Source organism: Scomber scombrus, chromosome 8, assembly GCF_963691925.1.
Source record: "Scomber scombrus chromosome 8, fScoSco1.1, whole genome shotgun sequence".
In the NCBI taxonomy this organism is placed as follows: domain Eukaryota; kingdom Metazoa; phylum Chordata; class Actinopteri; order Scombriformes; family Scombridae; genus Scomber; species Scomber scombrus.
The window spans coordinates 25,345,425-25,369,113 of NC_084977.1; the positions used below are offsets into that span (position 1 = coordinate 25,345,425).

At 38.7% G+C, this 23,689-nt stretch overlaps 2 protein-coding genes across 3 annotated transcripts in view; one reads left to right on the top strand and one right to left on the bottom strand.

Moving 5' to 3' along the window:
• The first annotated feature begins 2,041 nt into the window (after positions 1–2,041).
• mpl (MPL proto-oncogene, thrombopoietin receptor) lies at positions 2,042–9,151 on the top strand. Its single transcript, XM_062424393.1, has 12 exons — positions 2,042–2,210; positions 3,376–3,496; positions 3,888–4,060; positions 5,090–5,247; positions 5,633–5,780; positions 5,914–6,028; positions 6,379–6,548; positions 6,910–7,052; positions 7,600–7,759; positions 8,081–8,162; positions 8,431–8,518; positions 8,675–9,151. The coding sequence occupies exons 1-12, from the start codon at positions 2,102–2,104 to the stop codon at positions 9,146–9,148; spliced, it is 1,941 nt and encodes a 646-aa protein (XP_062280377.1). The 5' UTR covers positions 2,042–2,101; the 3' UTR covers positions 9,149–9,151.
• A 1,404-nt stretch (positions 9,152–10,555) lies between these two features.
• The window catches only part of ddah1 (dimethylarginine dimethylaminohydrolase 1), a 68,959-nt gene continuing 55,825 nt past the window's right edge, over positions 10,556–23,689 (bottom strand). For both annotated transcript variants that reach the window (XM_062424158.1, XM_062424157.1), the window contains 3 exons: positions 21,685–21,804; positions 16,138–16,281; positions 10,556–12,938 (listed from right to left, as the gene is read on the bottom strand). In XM_062424158.1, coding sequence (XP_062280142.1) covers positions 12,822–12,938; positions 16,138–16,281; positions 21,685–21,804 — 381 coding nt within the window. In that variant the 3' untranslated portion in view covers positions 10,556–12,821. The remainder of the gene's footprint in view (positions 12,939–16,137; positions 16,282–21,684; positions 21,805–23,689) is intronic.

Consider the following 23,689-nt stretch of genomic DNA (forward strand, 5'->3'; position numbering starts at 1 on the left):
AAAATATGCAAGATTATAGAATAGTTTGTGGATAAGAGACATGAATAGAATAATTATGTACCAAAGTCACAGTAGAAAGAAACTGTAGTTTTACATTTGATCATGTTTGCTGCACTCTTAAATATGATCAGTCCTGTACAGCATTTCAGATGTACTGGTTATTTCTCTGGCGTATGCAAAGCATAAAATAACTCCAAGTCCTCATATGAGGGAGTATGGTGCTTGGGGATATAGTTAGAGAAGTTGGAGAACAAATGGCACTGGGGGGGTTTAATGTATTGGTTAAGGGTGTTGAAGTGTTGTTAAAGACCACTGTTTGGCAGGATAACCACCCTGGAAAGGAGGTCGTGCTCAGCTGAGAAAATAACATCTGAGGAAAAAACAGTTTTTTGATAACAGATGAGCGGTAGAGTTTTGCCAAGCGGAAGAGGAAGTGGCTGGGGTGGGTTTCAGCCTTTGGCAACCTTGAGGCTTTTCTCAAGAAGTTGGTTGTTTATAAATGGCTGCATTATCAGGTGGTTGGGACCCAAGCATCTGTAGGACAGTCTTAGGGCCTCTGAGTTAGCACCAGCACTGAACCTTACTCTTTGTATGTGGATAACTGAATTGCCCTGATTTGGTTGTTGATGATTTGTCAAAAGTCTGGATTTTCAGTTCTTCAAAACTGCTGTAAAATTGATCCAGAGTTGTAATCAGAATAACAATCTCACAAGCTGAAATCTGCAAAGCTGCAGGCTTATGTGCAGTTTTTGGAACATGACCAGGCTTTTCAAGGTGAGCCCTATGCATAACCTCTTTTTCAGACACAATTGAGTCTTTATATGATTCAACCATAGAGACATCATCATGTATGACTCTTGGATGATAATGTGTATATAAAGGGTGTAAATGATACGAAAACACGATAAGATCTGTTCAAAAATGATTTGATTACTCCCACAGTAAAGTGCAATTAAATAAAAAAGGGAATCAATCCAAACTGACTTTGAGATATTTAAATCAATACATCATTTAGACGTCTCTGATTGTTATCAGACTAATAGAACCTTTAAAAAAAATCTATTTTTTTGTTATTTCACCATTGGAGACACAGGTGAGCTTAAATTAAAAAGCTTAAGGTTTAAATGAACTCCTACTGTGCAGCTGTATAACATATCTGCAGCCACAGTGCAATGGCTGCTAATCATCAGTGCAATCACCATCATCTATGATCTAATCTTGATTTCCGCTCACCACCGATGTAGTATTACCTGTCTGTCTAGTTGAGCTGCTATGTTTGAAGAATAGTACCCTGCTGGTGCACACTATACTTGTGCAGTACGCAAGGATGTGGTAAATTATCAGAGAAAATTTGTGTTTGGGAAGGCAAGTTTCATAAGCATAAGCTCTTTTGTGTTCTTCATCTGGAGACATGCATTAAATTTCATTATTCCAGAAAAGACAGCTGTTTCCATGGCTAATGAAAATAAATATCCCACTAATATTTTCTATTTACATGCAGATGGTTTTCAGGGTTTCCCTCAACTCCAGTGAGAATGGGAATTACAAAATGTCCACAGGCAATAAGGTGTGTGATTTATATGGACACCAATAAACTTGAAGCTTGTTTCCACTTGAATAGTGTTCTCCACTCCTAGAATTCCTGAAGTTTATTAGCCATTTGCTAGTGTTTATTTTCTCACCATGTCATTGATCAATAAATATAAACATACTGTCCTTATAATTTGGGAAACATTATTTATAATAAGAAAGCAAGTGCAGACAGGGCCAGGTGATAGACAGAAACATGCACTTGGTATCGTTTTCATCAGTAACGACACCTCCCTGCTAAATGTGCTATTCTTCACTCTGAATCATGCCTCCCAAACTGCCTTTTTTGGTGCTTACTTCCACTGTACACACAGCCTGTTTCCTGCTCAAACTCAACCTGCCATGATGGGCCCACCCCTCAGCACTGCTCACCCCTATCTACTGCATGCATCCATGCCCACTCAAAACCATTCACAACACACACAATGCACATACACAGCCATGTGCTGTGTTGGATGAATTAGTTAAAGCTCCATGGTGGTTTAGCATACTTAATATAACTCTATGCACCATGAATTTTCCCTGCAGGTGGAAGACACTCCTCAGCTTGTGGATACAAGTGGTCTTCGTGCCTGAGATACTCTGTGTGGATGGAACTATCAGTCATCTTTCAAGGGAAGGTAGGGCTTATGGATAGTTAATGTTTATACAGGTGAAGTACAATCTGAATCACTTCCAATTCAGCCCAATTAATAGCTGTGTATTCCTTGTTTACTGTTTTTACGCTGAACATGTTCTGTATTAACCATAATATAACCTCCAGCTCCCCCAATGTTGTGTTTTTGATTCATGTGTCATGGGTTAGACATGTGTTAAATTGTTGGTGCAAGTTACCATTTTTCACTCAGTATTTGAGTCGGGATTGTGTGGGATGGGTCAAATGGCCCCCGTTGTAGATTTATAGGGAGGGAAATAAACAGTACTGTCAAAAAAAAAAAAATCTAGGCAGTGAGTGCAACAGAATGCCAGTTCAAAACACCCCACTCACTACTTTTTATTAGTATTTTTACTTGATTTCAACATCAAATAACTTACTGTATCAAGAAATTTCTGCAATGCTTTGAATTACTGTTCTAATCACTACATTTACGAGTAGTTGTGAATGCTATCTAGTCTACTATCTGACTACTTAAGTTAACATTGACAAAGTTTGGGTGCTCAGCTAACATTAGCTTGTAGTTTTAGTTGTTCTTTTTGACAATGCTCACACATTTTTCCAGTGGGACAATTTGATTTAGGAGTGATATTGTTTTTATAGCACGCTCTACTGCTTGTAGAAACCTAGAAAGTTATCTAACAGGTTTCTAGCTTATTGTGAAAAATTACATTTAATTGTTTAAAAACAAGCTGTGAGAACAAGTTATTATACTGTTTTTGTTTTTCCTTTACCTCGTGGGAAAGTTAATGTCAAGGATCTGTATCAACTTGCTTACAATATAGTAATTGGATTCTCTCATCTTGCTCCCATAAGAAGTTAACATATGACAACAGAAAGATCTTATTATGTTGCCACAATATAATATCTTGTTCCCAAATCTTTCTTTCACAGTTTAAATAATGGGGTGTCTGTGTCTCACTAATTATATAACCCCAAATTACTCCCGGTGGTCAGTCACGCACCTTGCATGGTAGCTTTTGTGAATGTGTGAACAGGAGGCAAATTGTAAAGCACTTTTGATATATAAATGCAGTCATTTACTTGTAGGAATTGTTGGTACATGCATTATTCAACAAGTGGTGATGTGTTTATGATTGTGTTTTTTTTTAAATGTATTTCTCGGGCAGATCTTTTGCTCTTCAAGGATGAGCAGGATCTTAAATGTTTCACCTTGACAGAAAAGGATTTCACCTGCTTTGTCGAGACCCAAGACAACAGGACTTATGATTTTCTCTACATGCTTGACACGTATGTTATATACAGTACATCTGTTGTTTCCTTTAGAACCCACTGAATAATATTGTTTAGGATTTTTCAATTATTTGGCTTGTTGCTATTTATATTACACTATACTGTGTGTGTATTGGCTTCTTCACCTTTTATTTCTCAATACCTGAGTTGAAGGGAAACTTCATAAAAACCTTCATCAAGTAACCTCTGGTAGTATTTACTATGCTACTTAAAAAAAAAAAAGTATTTCATAATGTTTGTTCACTTTTCAACCTTACAGCTATTTTTAAAAAGTTTTTATTAGTCACTTGAAAAGCCCTCTAACATGTTTTTTTGACTGATGCTGCACAATTTCAGTTTGATTGATTGATTGATTCACCTCAATGTCTATTGTGTTTGTCTAATCTAGAGACTACAAAAGATGTGATATGTCTGTCCAGAGCACAGAAGAAGGAACTTTCCTCAACATCTGCTCATTTCCTCCCTCAGATGTTTACTTGAGTGTGGACATACACCTTAAAGTGGTGGAGCGCAACACCAACAGCATCCTCTACAATCGGATTGTTTCTGTGGAAGACCATTGTAAGACTTAGTTTTTTCCTCATTTTACTATGTTTCCTTCCTCAACAAAGAAACTGTAAGCTATGGAAATGGATTTTTACCTAACAGAAGAAAGAGATGTGCATGATATGTATACATGCACTTTATTAGGATTGTAGGCACCATTTTTACTTGTATGTAGGCTATATTCAGAATTTGTATTGTTTATGTTAACACCTCCAATAAGCAGGCAGTACTTTATTTTGTGTATCTGAGAGTTGTAGTTAAGGAAGTCAGTATTTATAGGATGCAGTTGTTGAATTGTGTGAGAGGAAGCACCACTACAAATCTCACAGCAGCCGCCCCTCAGTGGGCCCCTCAGTGTAGCAAATAGCGACTACAAACACAATATTTCAGCTCTCAGACCTTCATTCAGCAAAACCCACACAGTTCTCACTTTGAATTTTATCTGATGAAGATCTGAGGACCGAAACCTAATAACAAAGTGAGTTTTTGATCTAACATACCTGTCATTTATGGAGTGAAAGAACTTTTTTGAATCCACCAATCCATCCACAAATAGGATGCAGTTCATCCTTGTTGTGTTGGTGTGACAATAATCGGGTGCTTTTGATTCCTACTTGTCCTTGCTCCTCTCCATGTTCTAAAATCATAGATGTGTATATAACCAAAAAAATGAAAGAATTACAAAAGGCTTTTGTACATTTTATATTATAATATATTCTTTTATAAGTCAAACTCCATAAAGTCAACAAATCACTATACGACAGTCTCATGTCTGGATAAAAAAAAACAAAAGCATTTCACTTTGTGTCAGGAGTTCTTAATGTCCCTTCAAAGTTAATCTAAGGAGTAAATGAAGATTTTCCATTTGTTGAATGTAAACTAGGAGACATAAGTCCCTCCAATGTGTCCTGGGCCTTTCCCCATCACTAAGATAATGCACAAAGGGGCCTCCTCACCTGTTACTTAAACACCAGGGATTGTTTTTTACCAAATTAATTCTGTAATGTTTACTCCCTGTTTTTTCCCCAAATGCATTGTCTCTAGTACTCCTGGATCCCCCCTTCAATGTGTCTTTGCTCCAAAATGACCAAGCTGGACAGCTGCAGGTTTCATGGCACACAAAGTTGTCAAAATACTGGGAGGATAATGTGCAGTATAGGATTCGATACTCTTCCAAGGGGCTAGGAGAGAAGACAAAAAAGGTACACAAACTCTTCAGTAAATTTATGAGATTACTTTTCAAAAATGACTTCTCATATCAAACTTGCACATATTGTATGTAAGCATACATTTTTAATGTAATTAATATAGCATGCTATAGTTGCATGCTAGTTAGTATGATGGTCTTTTGTCTATCAACATATTCATCTATCAGTTGGTTAGCTATTGGATTGATAATTATTTATTATTTATTTATTTTTACTTAGAAAAACATGTTAATTACAATACACTTTGCAACAGATATTATTTTAGCTCATTTAGGACTATTCTGATATGCCTTCACCTGTAGGCTTGTTTTGGTAATTACAGTGAGTATAAAGTTCTAATAATAATATTCAAAATCTACAATGTTTGGGGTTTCTATAGGTCAAGAATTTGGGTAGCACAGTGGTAACTCTGGTACCAGGGGAGGAGGTTGAGGTCCAGGTCTCAGTCAAGTCTGCCAGCATAGAAGATGCAGGACACTGGAGCCGCTGGTCACCCCCTGTGCGAGCTGTGGCTCCCCAAAGTACAGGTGTGTCTAAGAAAAGAGAAGAAATGGCTGAGGGAATGACAGGCAAATAAATTGTCATCCATCCACATCTTATCCCCTGACCTTTTTCTGTCAAATATGCAATACTTCAATGGGACGTTTCTTCTCTTATCAGATGATATTTCTCTATTGTGCTATACATCTGACCTGCAAAACATCACCTGTCAGTGGAATGGGAGCAGATACAGCTTACAAAATGAGTACAAACTTTTCTACAAGATGAGTCTCAGGTAACACAAAATATACATGTCATTCCATCGTTGATCAATTTAAGTCCTTAAATCCCTTTGTGCTAATATAACAGCATGTTTTATGTTTTAGTTGAATACCAAGTTGTTGTTTTTTTATTTCATCGGCAGTAAAGACTTAATATCCAGCATTACTTTGAACAACAAAGGCATAATGTTGCAATTAGTTATGTTTTTAATCTCTTCATCCCTATCATTCTGCATTGATTGCTGCCCAAAAGAGCGTAAAAGTAAACCAATGTATTTGGTCTTTGAGTTATACCCCATGACACAAAATTGACGCTCACTTTGTTTGGCTGTGTTTTGTTGACATGACAATATTAACATTGCAGTGGTGGCTTGGGCTGGACAGAATGGGGAGAGTGTCTGGCTGACAGGGAGCTGACTGAGCGGTGCAGTTTCCATGGAGACGAGTCCAGAAAAGTCAGGGTCAAGCTCAGCAACACTCGAGCTCCACTCAACAGAACCTTCTTCACCCAAGAGTTCACTCTCAGCAAGAGCAGTGAGTGACTATTCTTTACTTTGTACCTGTGTTGTTCCACCTTTTGATTTGATGTATTAACTACTGAGTCAACTGGCGATGTGATTAAAATTGGACAAAAATGAGAATCAAAATAGTCCTCGAATGCCATCCTTTTTTAGTCAAATTGCAGTTTTAGTCGCAGGTTAATTCATGGGAAAGGTAGCATATGCTCAGAGAACTGAAACATAGATGTTCACCTACGTACAACCTGCTGTTTTTTTAGTTAATGTAGTACAGTATTAACAGCCCAAATTACCTTCTCTTGCTTGAAGTGCTGATTGTTTGTGGATCCATTCATTGCTTTGTCTGTTGACTTGTTGTGTGTGCTTTTTGCTCTTAGTTAAAACATCCCCACCAGGACATCTGAGAGGAGCGCCCGAGAAATTTAAGTTTTGCTTGAAATGGGAAGCTCCTCTTCTGTCTCTGTCAGCTCACCTGCAGTATGAAGTCAGCTACCAAATCAGAGGGGGTGAAGCATGGATGGTAAGATGTCAGCTACAGTGGGGCACACCCTTTTATGTTGTTTTATTTGATTATTATGTCAGGATTTTTTGTTCTTTTGCATTTCATGTAGTAAGTTCTCATGCAAAAAACTTCCCTCCTACCTTTTTCATTTTTATTTATTTAATTGTTTTGTTATAGTTATACTCAAAATAGCAGCTTTCAAATGATTCTGAAGGGATTAGTTTTGTTTGTAAAAAAGAAAAGAAAAAAAGAGAGAGCATCACCATTGCCACAGTGTCATTCTTGATATTAACACCAGATGATACCAAAGTGAGGAATCCAAAAGTAGAAAATCAGATATATGATGCATTATATTGAGAATGTAACATGCAAACACATAAGGGTATGTGAAAAATGTTTTGTGAAAATGCATCAGTAAAGATTGTTTTTAAAGTAAGGAAATGCAGCATGGTGAGGGAATATGTATATACTGCTATGCAAAAGCAATTGTGAGAAAATGCAGTCAGATCACTAAGATTTCATTGTTTTTGACATTTAACATTCTCAACAAGTTTTCTTTCCTCAGACGGTATCCCTAAAGGGTTCAGAGCCTGGCACGTGTCTAGAGGTGCCAACAGGTAGCCGGTACAGCGTTAAGGTCAGAGCTAAACCTAATGGATCCATTTACTCGGGCCACTGGAGTGACTGGTCAGACGTGCTCACTGGACACACCCCTACTGACATAAGTAAGCTCACACAGTGAAATTAGTGTAAATGTTGATTTTGTATGAATTTAGTAGTTTCCATCAGTTTTGTATAATCACAGTTGCAAAATTGCACATCTAATAGTGGATCCTTATCCTGCTGCTATTTTATAAGATCTTCAACAAGTAGTTTATACAACATTGGTTGTGTGAAAACAAAATTAATAGTAGCATATAAAACAAATGCTATACCATGATATATTCAAATATTAACATTAAACAAATATGAAATGCAATTCTTTACTTTGAATATAATTATTGGACCCCATTCAAAGCATAATACAACATGAACAACCGTTACAGGCTCTTGGCTCGTGATGTGTATCCCTGTCATAATGCTGATTTCTGCATTCATTTTCGTTTTCTTGTTCTCCACATACCTCAGGTAATATATTTTTACAACACATTCAGATCTGTCACTTCATAGGAATTCTGAACTGTGATAACTTCTTCCACTTTTTCTTAAATTGATATGAATTTGTACAATATCATTACTTCACCCTTTTTGTAGTTTTCTGACATTTTATATCGTTTGAAATCTGCCAATCATTACTTATTATAAAAATTATATTACCAAAAGGTTTAACCTATTGTTTTACTGACTGGATTCACTGTATTGTTTAATGTTTTTTTTTTTTTACATATTTTTATAGCAAGCTCAAGCATTATTTCTGGCCACCAGTGCCCAACCTTGACAAAGTCCTACAAGGCTTCCTGACAGATATCAACAGGCAGAAATGGGTAAATTAATTAACCACTGTTATGATACTTGTGCAAAACTTGAGCATTGAAGGGTACAGACTAGAACACTTTGGCACAGTACCAGCATAGTAAAATTTGTGACTGCCATCGGTTGAAGTAAGTAATGAAGTAAGGTAATTTATGCTCACACCGCAGGATTGTCCAGTCACTGCAAAGCAGTGCCCTGAGGAAACCACTGCATCTGTGGTGGAGGTCCTGTCTGAAGATGAGATCTCAGAACTGGGGAAGCCACTAGAGGAATCCACTCAGCTCCTGTCATCAGAGGGAAGCTACTGCAGCATAGAACAGGCAGAAGGGAGCCTTGGTACGAAACCGGAAGTCCTTCCAGACTATGTGACTCTTAACAGAAACAGTGTCATTATTTTGCCAAAAGGAAACAAATATATCTTTGAGCAGGTTGTAGAGAAAAGAGACGTGGAGGTGAGCAGTGAAGTCCTTCAAAGTACATGTCACTGCACTGATGAGTCAGTCTGTGTCCCACCTTGCTTGGGCTCTGACTTTCTTAACCATTCCTACTTGCCTCTGGCTGAGCTTGCAGACAAATCTGACCCCGACGTCACTGCTGCAAGGGGGCCAGGCAACCTCTATACTAATTTCCCCTGTAGCTAAATATACAGCATAGGAGGTTGAGGTACCTTTTTTCCGGCTAGAGTAGATAGTATACTATGCATTTTCACATTGAAATGAGTTTGCTGTAAGTTGATATGGCTATATACATCCATGTTTACTAATTTTTTTTAAGCTTGCCCCATGACTTAGCTAAGCTGTGTTAGCATCTTTCCACAGAATGATGGGTGTTTGATCATGTCTTATATCACATGGTATCATGTCACGAACAAGCCTATGAGATTTGTATATCAGTTAAAGCTTTTGGTTCAAATGCTTTTAACGGTATTTTGACATACTAGAGTATATAGTACCTTTTATATTTTTACATAGGTGCCTCAAGTTTTCCCCATATCAGGATGGATGGTGTATATATCTACTGCTGTGTTTTTATGTCCACTAAAGGGAACCAGAGCTCCCAAGATACTTTTGAGCGACTGCAGGACAACTCTTTAGCTTTGGTTATCAAGAAGACTGTATTGTATAGTATTTTTTTTATCAATTATTATCCAATTATCAATAGTTGGTGGTTTTGAGAGTGTTGTGCTGCGCTTTAGAGTAACCTGGAATTTTTTAAGTGAAAAAAGGAAGAAAAAAAGGTGAAGGCATGAGAACTTTGGACTATTACAATAACGAGGGGTCTATTATTAAAGTTCAACACGTGAATGTAACTTCTCAAATGTACATTGGTTAATGTTATATATTTGACCATATGCTGAATGTGTATGTGTTTTAGAGACTTCTTCATTGTTTGTTGTTATAATCATTAACCTCTATATTGTACACATCTTTTGTGGATTTGTTTTTTTTTGTTTTTTGTATGAGTTTAAAGAATTCCAGTTAAGGCTGACATGAATTTGAGGTGTTAACAGAATATCTACTACTGTCATATCTTAACCATCATCTCCTTCAATGCAGCAACTGAAACAAGCTCTTAATCCATTATGCATTACATTATAACTTGAGGATAGGTGATTTTGGTAAAAAATATCAATAAGCTTTTCTTCAAGAAGTGTTTCTTCTTTGGAGTGAACCGTTTCCCAGCACATGTCAAACCATAACATGTGAGGCACTTTCCAGTCTCCAACCAAGCAGCAGCTGCACTGTGGTGTATGCATTTCTGGGTCACTAGGTGGTGGTATTGTATTTACAGTATATTTGGTGAGTACCTCACTGTGACAATATGTGTTATTCTACAAGAAAATGAGACCAGTTTGATTATGGCCAGGTTCAGGTTTGCTTTCATCACACCTGATGAACCCTCATTTCACTTCCAACATGATCTCTGTTACTAACCTCGTCTTTGAGGTTATTACCTGTAAATATAAAGAGCTGTTATATGACATTAAAGTCAGGCACGAAATGACTGGGGCTCATTTAAACCTGTATTTAAAAAAAAGCACAACACAGTTGAATGCTATTGTTACTTTATTATACATAGTAGACGCAAAGGCTCTTTTGTCAGACAACTAAAATAAGTATTACTCACAACCAAGAGACCTGAGTTGGAACATGGGCAATCACAACATCATGACTACTGGAATGAGTGAGCAGATTAGTAAAAGGATTAGTGGAAGCCCTCAACAAAGAATGGACAGTGGGGAAAGATTGTATTTTCAGAGCTGTTCAACCAAAGGGTGATTCATAAAACTACATTCAAAACAACGGATGTCACTTTTACGTAAAACGACTATGCTTCCCTAAAACCCAAAAGTTGACACACTGACCAGACAGAGGATGAATAGTCCTGCCTGGCTCAAATTTCTGCAGCAACTGCGTGAGAATGAGAACTGGATGTTCTGCAACTATGCGATCACCCTCCATCCAGCCAGCCGCCTCCTGTAAAATATACTACTAGTGTCACACTTTAACGACAGGCCATCACATCCACAGTGTTAGCCAGACTGTATGATATCATGACCATAAATTAGCCCAGAATTGTCTATGAGGCAATAGCGAAGGGTGGGAGAAAGCAAGTGAGACAGTAGAGAGAAAGACAGAGAAAGTTTAAGAGTCAGTGTTTACTAGCGTACAAGCCTCTCCTCCCAACAGGAATTCTTTCCATGTTTCATCACTGCCCACTTGCCCATAAGCAAAAGTCTATTGAGGGAGGTTGAATCACCTCCTGATGTCATTTCCTCAACTTTCACTTACAATCACATTGAGAAACAACACGTTTTCAGACGTGATGGGCTTTAACGTGTACAGTACACATGCATGTCACATTTACGGGCCAAATCACAACAGCGATAAGGCCACTAAAACAGAGCTCATCAACACCCTTAAAACTCCTGCTGGCAGCTAACATCGTGAACACACATGGAAACATTCGCCAAACGAGGCAAGTTAGCTTGTTCTCCACACTGTGCAAACTCTCACTGCAGTCACATTTGGTGCTACTGGATTTAGTGGAACAAATATCATTTTCACAGCATGCTCTTTGACAGTTTTGCAGTAGAAACTGCCAGATGGGGGAGGGGGGGGGACTCCAGTGTAATACACAGCACAGGCAGAACCAGCGGTGTGAGGAAAATTACAGACCCTTCAGAAATCATACAGCAGTAGTAAGGTCATTGGTTTTTCTGTAGAGGCATTGTGCATTAAAGGAGCAGTGGAATTATGAAAACATACATTTCCCACACAGATAACTTTTATCTATCCTCTTCGGGGTTGGCACAGATTATTAATCAGTCGTTTCCACTTTGTTTTTGTCAAATTTGCATCCCTGCATGAATCTAATCATCACAATCAATATCACTCTAGCCTCGATTAACAGGTTAATTTTTGCTTCTAAAGCTGGTGGTAATTATTAAGCATCATTCAAAAACTGTCTTCAGTACTATATAATGGATGGTGGATGATTGGTTATCAGTAGTTATGAAAGGTAAGGGCACCTCAGGTCTCAATGGCAGCACTTTCAATACCAATCACAAAATCATAGTAAATCACAAAACCCTCCCCAAAACAATCATAACACTGTGTTCGCATCAAAAGCTAATTTCTCCAAAGGGGTTTTCAAGAATTGTATTTGCAGTATAAGAAATAAAAACAAGCTAATAGTCAGATAAGTGGCCATGCATTAAAATTTTGAAATAATGTTTGGTCATGAAACTCACTTAGCACCAATATTAAAAGAGACAATGGATATTTAGCATATAACTTTAAAAACAGCTAAATTGCAACAGTGAAATTGAGGTTTTCATTTAACAGCAAAATCAGGCCGTTTCCTCAATCTTGCTCCCAAATACAGTTCTTGAAAAGTGAATTTCAAACTGAGTCCCAGTACTATTACATAGCCAAACACATTTAACATTAATTCACAGTTAAAATGGCACATGTAAACAATATTTTATTTTATTTATCACTGTAGATGTCTGTTAGTTATGTAATTCATAAATCTGCCTTGCAATTCTTGTAAGACTTGACTTTATTGGCAAGAAAAACTATTGATCAAACAGATTCATCTGTTTTTGTTAGCCCAGAGCTCGGTTTTGTGATTCAGTTTAACGATAGCAAACATCAAATAATAATCAAGATGATTTGTCTACAGACGTGCAGTAGGTGGGATCTTCAGGATCAGATTTTTCTTCATCAAAGAAATAAGAATTATATCCTAACAGTTCTCAGATTAGTTGTAAAGGAGCAAATAAGTAAAAAGAAAAGTTATATGGCACGCTCAGTTATTGGCCTTCTTGTTGAGGAGCACAGAGCAGCATGTGAGGGCTCCATCCACTTTGACCTTCTGCGCGTTGCACACGGGGATCAGCATGTAGTCCTTCAGCTTGTCGAACATCTGTGGGACACACAGACAAAGCTGTCAGTAGAAATACTGATAATCAGGTCTTGTGAAATTCAACAAAATACCACTATGTTTATCTAAATAGTTAGATCTACAGTGTATTTGGGAAGTAAAAACCTGTCGTTGTTCATTATAGAAATTATCAAATACAAAATAGATGTTGTGATGGCACAACTGTTCCTGTTAAGACTCCTGACTCTGTCTATGGGTACCAGATCTGTGAGCCAGTATTCCAAGCACTGACCAGCACAACCAGAAGCTCGCTAGAAAAAGCTTAACTAGAGATCGACTGTCAGTAATAAACTGAAAGGGAAAACTTATGCAACACGTTTGTTTACTCTACCTGTCAACTTGTAATGGGCTATGATATGAAAGCCCTGCACAGGGACACATATTCGAACAAGCATTAAAAAAGGTTTCCTGCTCTCCCGGCAAAATATATATAAAGAGAATGGGAGTGAGAACTATTACGACATCCTCCAAAGACCCTCGTAAAGTAGTGTGTCACCCTGTGGACATTTTCCAGAAGAAAACCAGTGTTTTCCTACCAGACTTCCAAACCAGGATATTTTTCTCTTTAAACTCTCACTTCAACCCCACTGTGATACTGAGCTACGCTGTGCAGCACAGCCAGAGGGACCAACTAAACAAATTCTTATCTCATGATGCAATACGGCTGACGAAGCCTCTGGTGAACCAAATGCCATGTTTAAAGTCACCGCACTCATATGCCTTATTATAACTCTTGATTCTATTCTGCCCAAGAATAGAATCAATGCTTAAAAACTGTGGGGTTAAATGTAGATTTCCACACATTCTTGCACTATTTTGACATTAGTAGCATCATCAGTCATCATACCACCAGGCATTCTGGAGAGACCCCTTGCATCTTTTTAGTGCTCTTCTCATGCTGGGCTAATTATAGCTGGTCTGAGATTCACTTTTTGGTCATATAAACAGAGGGTCAACTCAGGGAAGGTTGTGCTTTTGCATAACTTCTCCAAAACAACACGAGTAAATCCCCTGCTGTTTACAGCATCTCCGCCTCCAAAGTCTCTCTCTTTTTTTTAATCATTTCCAGTCGAGTTCTCATTACTGTGGTTGAAATTTATGTCGGGTTGGGGGTGGCATGTCCCACACAGTAGGGGCGGTTATATTTCACTAGGCCTTTTGTCTGCTCAGTTTCTTTATCTCCAAACTGGGCCTTCTAGAACCGTCGCCACTGCTAACCATTAAAGATGCCCTGTCTCCACCCCCTACGACCCTGCCAATCTTCTCTCATGACCCCCAGCCTTTGTTAATGTGGAACTCTTATGTAACTTCAAACTGCAAACTAAAAATAGGCCGGAGATTAGAACAGACAATGTTTAGAGTTTGAAAGCAGTAAAAGTCTTGCAGAGGGTTTCAGTGATTGTGCTGATAAATCTCTACATCTCATTGGAGGAACAAGCAACAAGTTCCCTTGGGAAACATGTAGCAACTAGAGATGTACTGTACTGTACAACACATGATGAGACAACTTTGATAAAACCAACTCTGTTGGTCTCGTGCTATTAATATTTTTCCACTCTTCCTTAAGCTACCACTTCTTAAACACAGGTCTGGGACCAAAACTGGGTTCCAGGCCAATTTGTGGTGGGTATTTCTCAAATATTGCTCCACATGGTCTGTCAAAAAGGTGCTATCAAAGCAGAGAGCATGCAATACACAAATAGATTGTATTATGCTCAAGTTGAATTCCCTCAGTTAATCTTCCTGGAAAAAACTGAGCCTTTACTGTAGTCCAAAGACGCATAATTTTGTGAATTCTTCCTTCTAAAAATAACTGGCGGAGGTTGGGGTTTTAACCACCGAGTACATTTTGAGGTCTGAGCACTGTCTCTGCAGATTGTAGGGTGCTGGGTTTGATCCTGTGAGAATCCTTTTGACTTCAGATCTGGACCCCAAAGCATCTAAATAACACGGCTACCGCTCAACCCTTCCAAACCCCAACAGACAAAGTGAGACAATAACATGTCATTCACAGTGCACTTAAGTGGATAACAACATGCAAGTGTCGTGAGTTAACGGCAAGTCTTACTGGTGTTTGCAAGACAGACAAAGGTCCCCAGCCAGAAGTGAACCAGGGGTCACAGACATAAGTCACTGTCTGATTGCATTTTTAATAAAGGATTGAATCATTTGTGTATGTTTGTACATGAAAAGTAAGATACTTAAAGCTGCAACAACCAATATTTTCATGTATTTTCATGTTATTTCATGTTAGGTCACTCATAATGTGGAACCCAGAGATAATCATCACCCACCTCTTTTCCTCAAGCTCTACAGAGTGTTTTAGCATCTTTCAGCTTATTGTTTTGGTTTTATAGTCTACAACCAACCGCTCTCATCTCATCATTTTCACAGCAAGTAACTCTTAAATTAAAAAGTTGTCATAAACTGACTATCTACTACCTGACAAAGTTAACAGATAGCTGGTGAACATATTTAGTAGTTAAAGATCCAGACACTTTACTGAGAAGTGGCTGGACAGTAAAACAGAGCTAACAGGAGAGTGAATATTGGGCTTAAATTAATCAGGTAGTGTGAAACACGACTGTAAATGAATGCAAATGTTGCTGCATGTCTGCTGGATGTATAAATAGGTAATTGTTTGTCAACAAGTTCACCATATCTTCTTCATAGGTGATAAACTGTCAATGTTGTGTTTAGAGCTTGGTGTGTGGCCCAGAAGTAGCCAAAACTATGTTAATGGCAGTTTAAGACCTATTTTGATGATCAACAGTAAAAAATAACTCAGGCTCTGAGAAACAAAAAAATCTTTTTTCCTAAGACACTTTTAAAACTCTGGCTTCTAGTCTGTGGTTAGCCATTATTCAGAAAAAGGTCACTTCACATCAAACTGCAGGTTTCTTTGTTAAAACAGAGCGCTGGCTGTGGCTGAAATGCAGCGGTCTGTGTAAAACAACCACAGAGGTTGCAGGGTTTCCCTCTGTAGCCAGTTGTTTTTCTCAGAGGTCTGGACAGGATGAAAAGCAACAAAGGAAAGCACTCTTTAAATTTAAGCCAGTAAACAATTCTGTCTGTCCTGCCTTTGTTTCTTCCTCCCAAAGGTGCAACCTCAAAATTGTAGATGAATGTGTGATTAAGATTGTGTGATATTGTTATTGTGTGCCCATGTGAAAAGTATTACCTTTGCACTTTCTGGATACTGCTCTGGTGTACAGTGCAGAAGCACATGTCCCTTATTGGGCAGGTTCATGTAGACGGTGTTGGCAGCTAAGTCATCCGGCACCGTCAGTTTGTCATAGCGATGGTCGCTCATTTGTTGCATGATCTATGCACACACAGGTAAGAAAAAGGCAGAAAATGAACATTGAAGCAAATAAACAACAGCCTGTGAGAGTCCACATGCCTTTCAGAGAGACAGACAGACTATCAGACACTTTGAATCAGAAGCAAGGCCACAATACCAAAGGCAGCACCACATCCTTCTGCACGCCAAACCACTCTCGGGGCCTGGGGGGCTTAATGGAGAACACAGGAGCAGACAGACATTCTTTCTCAGCAGATGTCATGTTATTTATGTAATCTGAAGGAGTTGAAGGTGGGACGGCCGACGGGGGGAGAGAGGCTGAGAAGAGGCCCGTGTTGCCAAGTGGAAGTCGGGGGGTGAGGATGTTATGACCAGAGGAGAGGCAGGTGCCTCTTAATGTTTATGAGCAGAACATCTGCGGACGGATACCTCAGAGACGAGAAGGGGAGGGGAGGTGGAGAGAGAGTAAAAAAAAAAATAAAAATCCAAAGCATCAACATTCAGAAAAGGTATTTTGAGTAGTGAATTTTTTACCAGATATAGACCCCATGTATGTCTGACTGCTCCTTTCCCTTCTCTGTTTTTCTACTATTCATCTTTTTCTGTTCTCTCCTCCCTTGGTCTTTAATCGTGGGTGGGATGGGATAGTTGTCTGCTAATGATTAGCACTCATAAAAGGTCTTCATTAACTTTAAATTATGAAATGATTGTCCTCATAAAATTCAGCAAATGTCAACTTAACAGTTATGCTGTAACCAAAATGTGTGACGTCTGCTTGACGTATGTGCAAGTTTGGAGGAATGGCTGTGAGCGAATGAGTGATGACACACAACTCAGCACAATGGGATTTGTGACTGAAGATGTTTTCAATTCACTTCCCACTGACTGGGCCTGCTGCAGTAGGGAGGAATGGGCTGTTTATTGACATGGGAAAGGCCTTTTGTTGTATACAAATATGCATTACTTGCCATTTTTTACTTAGATTAAAAGCTAAAGATTCTACTTGACTCATTCTACTTGACAAAATTATTATTTTTCATGTAAACAGATGTCTTTGCCAACTGATCCAACCCAATAGCAAATATGCTGTTCTAAATTCACTGATTAGTCTTTCCTGGAAAATGTATTTGGCACACAGGAAGTGACACATTTTTTTCTGGCAACAGCAACAGTGCTTTGTTATAATGAATAGAAGAACAATTGTGCGGTTAATATGAGCAGCAAATCCCATCATTAAGTAGAGAACTCGAGGAAAAAAGTTGTCAAAGGGCTGACGTTCATCACTGCAGTACTTAACCTTTTGCATTCATGACATTAGAAACAATGAAAAAGAAAATCATGCTTAATCTTAAATGGACTGAAAATACAGTATCGAACTGTTAGAGTTAGTTATGATTTTGTGTCTGAGAGCAATAATTAATTTTTGATTTATAGACTTAATTAATAGGCATCCAAATGACTGACAGTGCAACATCAATTAAATTAACTTGATAAGAGCTGACGTTGGGGTTTCTGTGAGTGTGTGAGGGCTGCAGGGTGGAGTACAGGCAGTGTGAGTATCTGTGTGTGTGTGTGTGAGCAGACCAGACACATTCCCAGGTCACTTGTGGGTGTGTTACGTGATTGCAGCAGCCCTAAATGAAAACACTGTCCATGTGCGTGACCGCCAACACTGTCTCTCACACACTGGGGGATTAAGAGTGGTAGAGGGGAGAGTAAACGTTGACTCCACCAAAGATCACAGTTGTTACTGCCTCACTCTATGTCTCTAAAACATCTAATTTTCGCAGTAAAAACAGTGAGGAAAAACTATTCGGGGGATAAGGAAAATGTCCTACAGCATAATTTCCTCGCTCACATGTAAAGTTCTGATCCGTGTAATGTAATTAAATACAAAGAAAATCAACTTGTCTAATGGCACAGCTGGTTCCCTGTTCATTGACAGTGGGTTCATTCGTACTATACACAGTGAGACCAGATTACTAACTCATGTATTTTTAAAAAATTGAGTTCTTCATGGATACAAAGCTGAGGCGTCCAGAAATAAAAATTTAAGGGAAGGTTATCTTCTCCAAGTATGTATCAACAAATGTCAAAATTGAGAACTCCAGCCTCTACATAATCGTCCTGGCACTGGGCTGAGCATAAAACTACAGCAAATCAGCAGCAACTCACTTCTTGACAGTGGCTGAGGTCCAGTACATACACAGTGTGGCAACTAGGCAGCAGAAAGTGCTCAGTCAGAGCAGCTAAAACAAAATATTTACTGGAAGGTAATAAAATCCACCTCCTTGGGCAATGGGAATCTCAACCAGTTAAAAACACTGACAGTTTACTGGATTTGAAGCCTTCAACCGTGGTCATTAGCATAATCTGAATGTTGGCTCTTGTTTGGAATATTTATAATGCTCATCGTACTAATCCCTCAGTGGAAGCCTTTAAAAGTTTTACAATACTTCTTTTCACTGATGAACAACAGCAGCGTGCACAAGACAAATCCTACTTGAGACCGCTTTCAAATCTAGAGGGGAAATGAGGCTGAAATTACTTCCTGTTGATGTTTGACAAGATGTTGACTTTTCACTCTAGAAATATTATTGGTCCATGTGGAGTGTTTATTGCTACACCCTAAGGTACTGACTAAAGGGTGACTAGAGGGGAAGGAAGGGGAGAGAAGGATGCAGGACACTGAGATGGTGATACTGAGGAAGAGAACAGAATTTAGATCATTGCCCTAATGCCTTTCATGTGTTTTTCTTATTATCCAGTTTAGCAAAGGTCGAATACCGACATCATATACTTTAACATAGAAGTTTGCAACCCCCATTGGGATCACAGGATAAGTGTGAGGGGTCACAAGATAAAAAACAGAGAAAATATTTCAAGTTACAAAATTGTACTGCTCTTATATGCTCTTTTTTATAGAATAAGTGAATAATTTGATCTTGTCACTCTTCTAAAATTCAATACAATTTTTAAAAAACAATTCCAAGTCATTCTCTGGTGGGCTGGCAATTGACAGTGGGTCATAAATAGATCTTGCTTTGCTTTAACAGGTCATGAACCAACAAGGTTGGGAACCAGTAACCTATGATGTATCAGCTGCTGCTGTCTGACACTGCAGCTGACTCAGGGACTCAATGATAACATCATAGGCAAGGAAGACTAGTGCTCAAGTGCCATATATGGTTCCTTTTATCATAAAGTATTTTACATACTGTAAAACTCAGCACATTTTAAAAGTTAAAACTTTCCTGCTTATAGTGCAGTTTCCATGTTCAGATTTTTTAGTTAAATCACTTGCATATATGGGAGTATTGTAATCAGGATTTGGTTGTTAGACACAACTCATCGACCTTCACTGTGTTGTCACCTCAATAATTATAAACTCATGTTAATATCTTTGAGGTAAAGATCAAACCCTGACCGGTAAGGAGTAACGATTTCATGAATCAAACAGAGCTGAGTAAAGGGCTCAGTGGTGAGCTAATGTCAGCCGGTGATTCCGCTTTGGAGGGACCAGTGTGAGAGAGAAAAGGGAGTGGGTGCTGCAGCCTCTGACAGAAGAGATATTTTGGAATGATGACTTCACGAGTGAAACTTGGCGGTGACAGCAGCAGATGGATGATGAAACTCATCCGGTCAGTGTGCATTCTCATCCTTGGGAGAGCTAAACACAGATAGGGGATTATGTACATGCCCACCTGGCCTACATTTCTTGACCCCGAGAGGTCAAGAAATCCTGAATAAACTCAAATGAACTGCTAAACAAGACTAAAAATGAACAGCTTTAAGAACCAGATGATAAATACTACTACTTTTTCCCCCCAGTTTTCCAGTTTTTTATAGTGCTTAACTTTTTCATGCAATAAAATGATTTATAAATTCTTCAAACCCATACTGCAAAGAGGTCAGGTCCTCTCTTGTCAGTTAGTATTCTACAACAGCTACAATTATGGGTCCATAAACACCATAAGAATCTGTAAGGCTCCAACTTTAATTTGTATAAAGTGTCTTTGTGCAAGGGTACAAAGACATAGAGCCTCATTGCCACAAGAGCTGCATCCACATCCACAACAAGCGCTTTGAATTCATTAAACAGCATTCATAGGATCTCACTACCCCCACAAAGAGAACATTACCTAATTACAAATCCAGGGTCATTAAAAGTCCTTTAAAACAGAAGCTAATTGCTGCAGGAGAGGGGTGACGTAAGCCGTAATTTGAAAGCAAGCAGTTTGTCATTAAGTCTCGCTATGGGCTACTCCTCTCTCCAGTAGCTAATTATTGGGGTGATCAAACGGGCAGGAATCTTAATGAGTTGATGCCGGAATATAAAAATGAATTAGCGTGTGTATCTGCATACATTCTTGAATTCCTGTGTACACTTTAGCAATGCAAACATGGGAACAAACTAACAAGTATAACCTTGTGGTTCTGTCAAGTACTTTGCCTCATTAAGATGTGTTGTCTGATAGTCTGGTTTTAATTGCATCTGAGATGCTCTGGGTGTCTTTTACTTGACTCATTGTAACCCTGTTTAGGGCTGGGCCAGTAGGGGGAGATATCACACTAGGAGGCAACTGCGAATCCATGCCTGAGAGGATCTGTCAAGGCCAAGCGTCAATGTGCATGAGTGTTTGAGTTGTCATACTCATGTAATTAGATAAGACGGTATGTTTGTCTATGCTGTGTAAATACAACATTATATATTCCGCTGCATTTCAGTCATTCATACAGTCAGAAATGTCCACATACAGTCTTCAATATTGTTATTTGGGAATTTAAGAATAATTACATCAGAGGGATGGGCTGAGATTTACTACTCTTTGTGAAAACGACCAATCTATCTCTGTCAGGGTGTAAACTGCCTCTCCTTCTATATCCCCCTCCCCTTAATATTTTGAGGGCTATTGTTGCGATGGAGCTTGATCGATTCAGAAGCCTTTTTATGCAGTAATGAGCTCAAGCTGTTTAATGGAAGGACAATACCTTCGTAATTGAAGCTGGAGTGTGAGCGCCAGCGGCAATCCCCACAGATTAGCTGAGAATATGAATTAATGAGGAAGGATTAAGGTGACAGGTGGTTTTAATGTGCTTGCAGTGGGAAGTAGCCATTAAGTTGCAAGTAAGGGAGCCTGCTCTGAATCAACACGGGTGATGTCCTGTCTTGTAGTGTTATGCTTGCTGAATACTTTGCAGAACAGGAGAAAAAAAGGACAGAGTTGTTCATACCAATAGGATTGAGCCAAGAGGCAACCAAGGAATTAAAAAAAAGGAATCTGCTGCGTCAATGTGCGTCAATGTTAGGGAAAAAACCCACTGTACTGATTGAATGGTTTCTATGACTACAGCTGCGGAAACCATAGCAATGAGATGACGCTTTGACTGGACATACACTACACACATACACAAGTTCCATACTTTGAGGGTTTTTTGAGCGTGTTCACTGGACCCAATGACAATGAGGCCTGGTCCCCCCATGCTGCAGAAGCTCTTCAGGTGCAGACCTTCTAGCACAGGCACAGTAGACACAGCATAGTCCTGCAAGACACAACACATCATTATAGGTAGTCTGTGAGGATGTACTCATGCATGGAGGTACTATGAGCATGCTAACACACTTACAATAAAAATGCTAACATACTGTTGTTTAGCAGCAACAGTGATCATCATGAACATCATCTTAGTGTACCAAATTGTATGGCAACCCATCCAATTAATGACATATTTACATTAAAAATATATATAAATATATAAAGTGTGATCCTCAGAGGATAGGTCATAGCATCACCAAAGTTAGTAATCGTCATCCTGTGGGGAGCAGAAGTTTCTGTATGAAATTTCATGACAATCCATCCAATGAAGATATTTCAGTCTGGACCAAAGTGGTGAACCGACTGACCAACCGACTGTTGTAATAAAACATTCAAAGGCACTGTGGTGGTTTGCGGAGTGCCATTACATGAGGTCTCAAGTGGCCTTTAAAATAAAGTAGTGGGCAACTTGGGCGGAAACAGCAGGAGTGTCTGGGAGATGATGTCAGTGAGCACAGAGCTCATGGGATGATTACAGAGCCACTTGTGGGAACCTGATTGGAGAAGCTTTCACTTGCTGCAGGATGTTTGCATACCAAACTTGTCATTAGAAGTGTTACAAAATGGTACTTGCGTGTACAACAATTGCCACTGATTTGCTGACTGGGCATTCAGGCATGTAAATATTTGACACTAAATAAGCAACAATCAAAGATAAAAGTCAGCAAAAAACACCCATGTAATTTATTTATATTTTAACAATCTTCATATCTTAATCAATCTTCTTCATCAGGACTGTGTGGGTGTGGTATAATCAGATGTAACTGAAAGAAGCCTGGCAACATGAACAAACAACACTACAACTGTTATCAGATTTAGTTTAAAATGCTGCTAAACTCTGATTGGTGCATATAAATACATGACTCCCCTTTTCCCACTGAGCTCCAACCAATTTAAACCAGTGAGAAAAGCAATGAAAAGCACACATATAGAAATATCTCATGTCAAATGACCAAAGCGGTGCAAACTACAGTAGAATGCTTTTTGTTTATGAACAAATTCATTCATTTAAAAGTCTTAAACGAATAAAAGCAACATTCATGTATATATACTGACTGATATTGTCTAATTGGTGCAGGATAGGATCATTGCACAGGGGCTTTTACAGCTCATCTTGTCACGGCTTTTAGTGTTTAATTTATCTGTAGCCTTTTGCAGCTCATTTTTGATGACAACTTCATAAATATGTCACTTGAGAATCTTACTGTTTTCAAGAATTAAAGCCTCAAGACCATATTTGCAGAACTACAGCACAGCCTGTTGAAACAACATAATTCATTATTTCACCACGGATTTTGTTTAGATTTTGATTTACTGACTTACTGGACTGAAAGCATTTCCCACCCTTAAGTTGATTGATTGAGCCTTTAATATATAGACTCACAGCTTTTGACAGTTAGACATACTGGAAGCCTTTTGAGATTTGCTGCGATACTGAGCTGTAATTTAAATTATGATAGGTTACGAAACTTTAAGCTTGCTTTCCAAGACCTTTCCTTCCTGATTTTTATGTGAGCATATTAAAATGTATGTATAAATATATATAGATTTTGGCTTGCACCTAAGGAGTAAGTTACTGGACATGCAGATGGCTGCTTCATGAGTGGCTTGGATCACCAGCTACTTCACAGGTCGACTACAGTATGTGAAGCTGCAAAGCAACGTGTCAGACATAATAGTGAGTAGCACAGGGGAACTTCAGGGGATGGTCCTGTGTCCCATCCTGCGCACACTATACACCTAATCCATAATTACATTTTTGATATCTAGAATATGAACATACTGGATATCTGCAGTAGAGTTCTTACTGTGAAAAACTCCCATTGCAATTA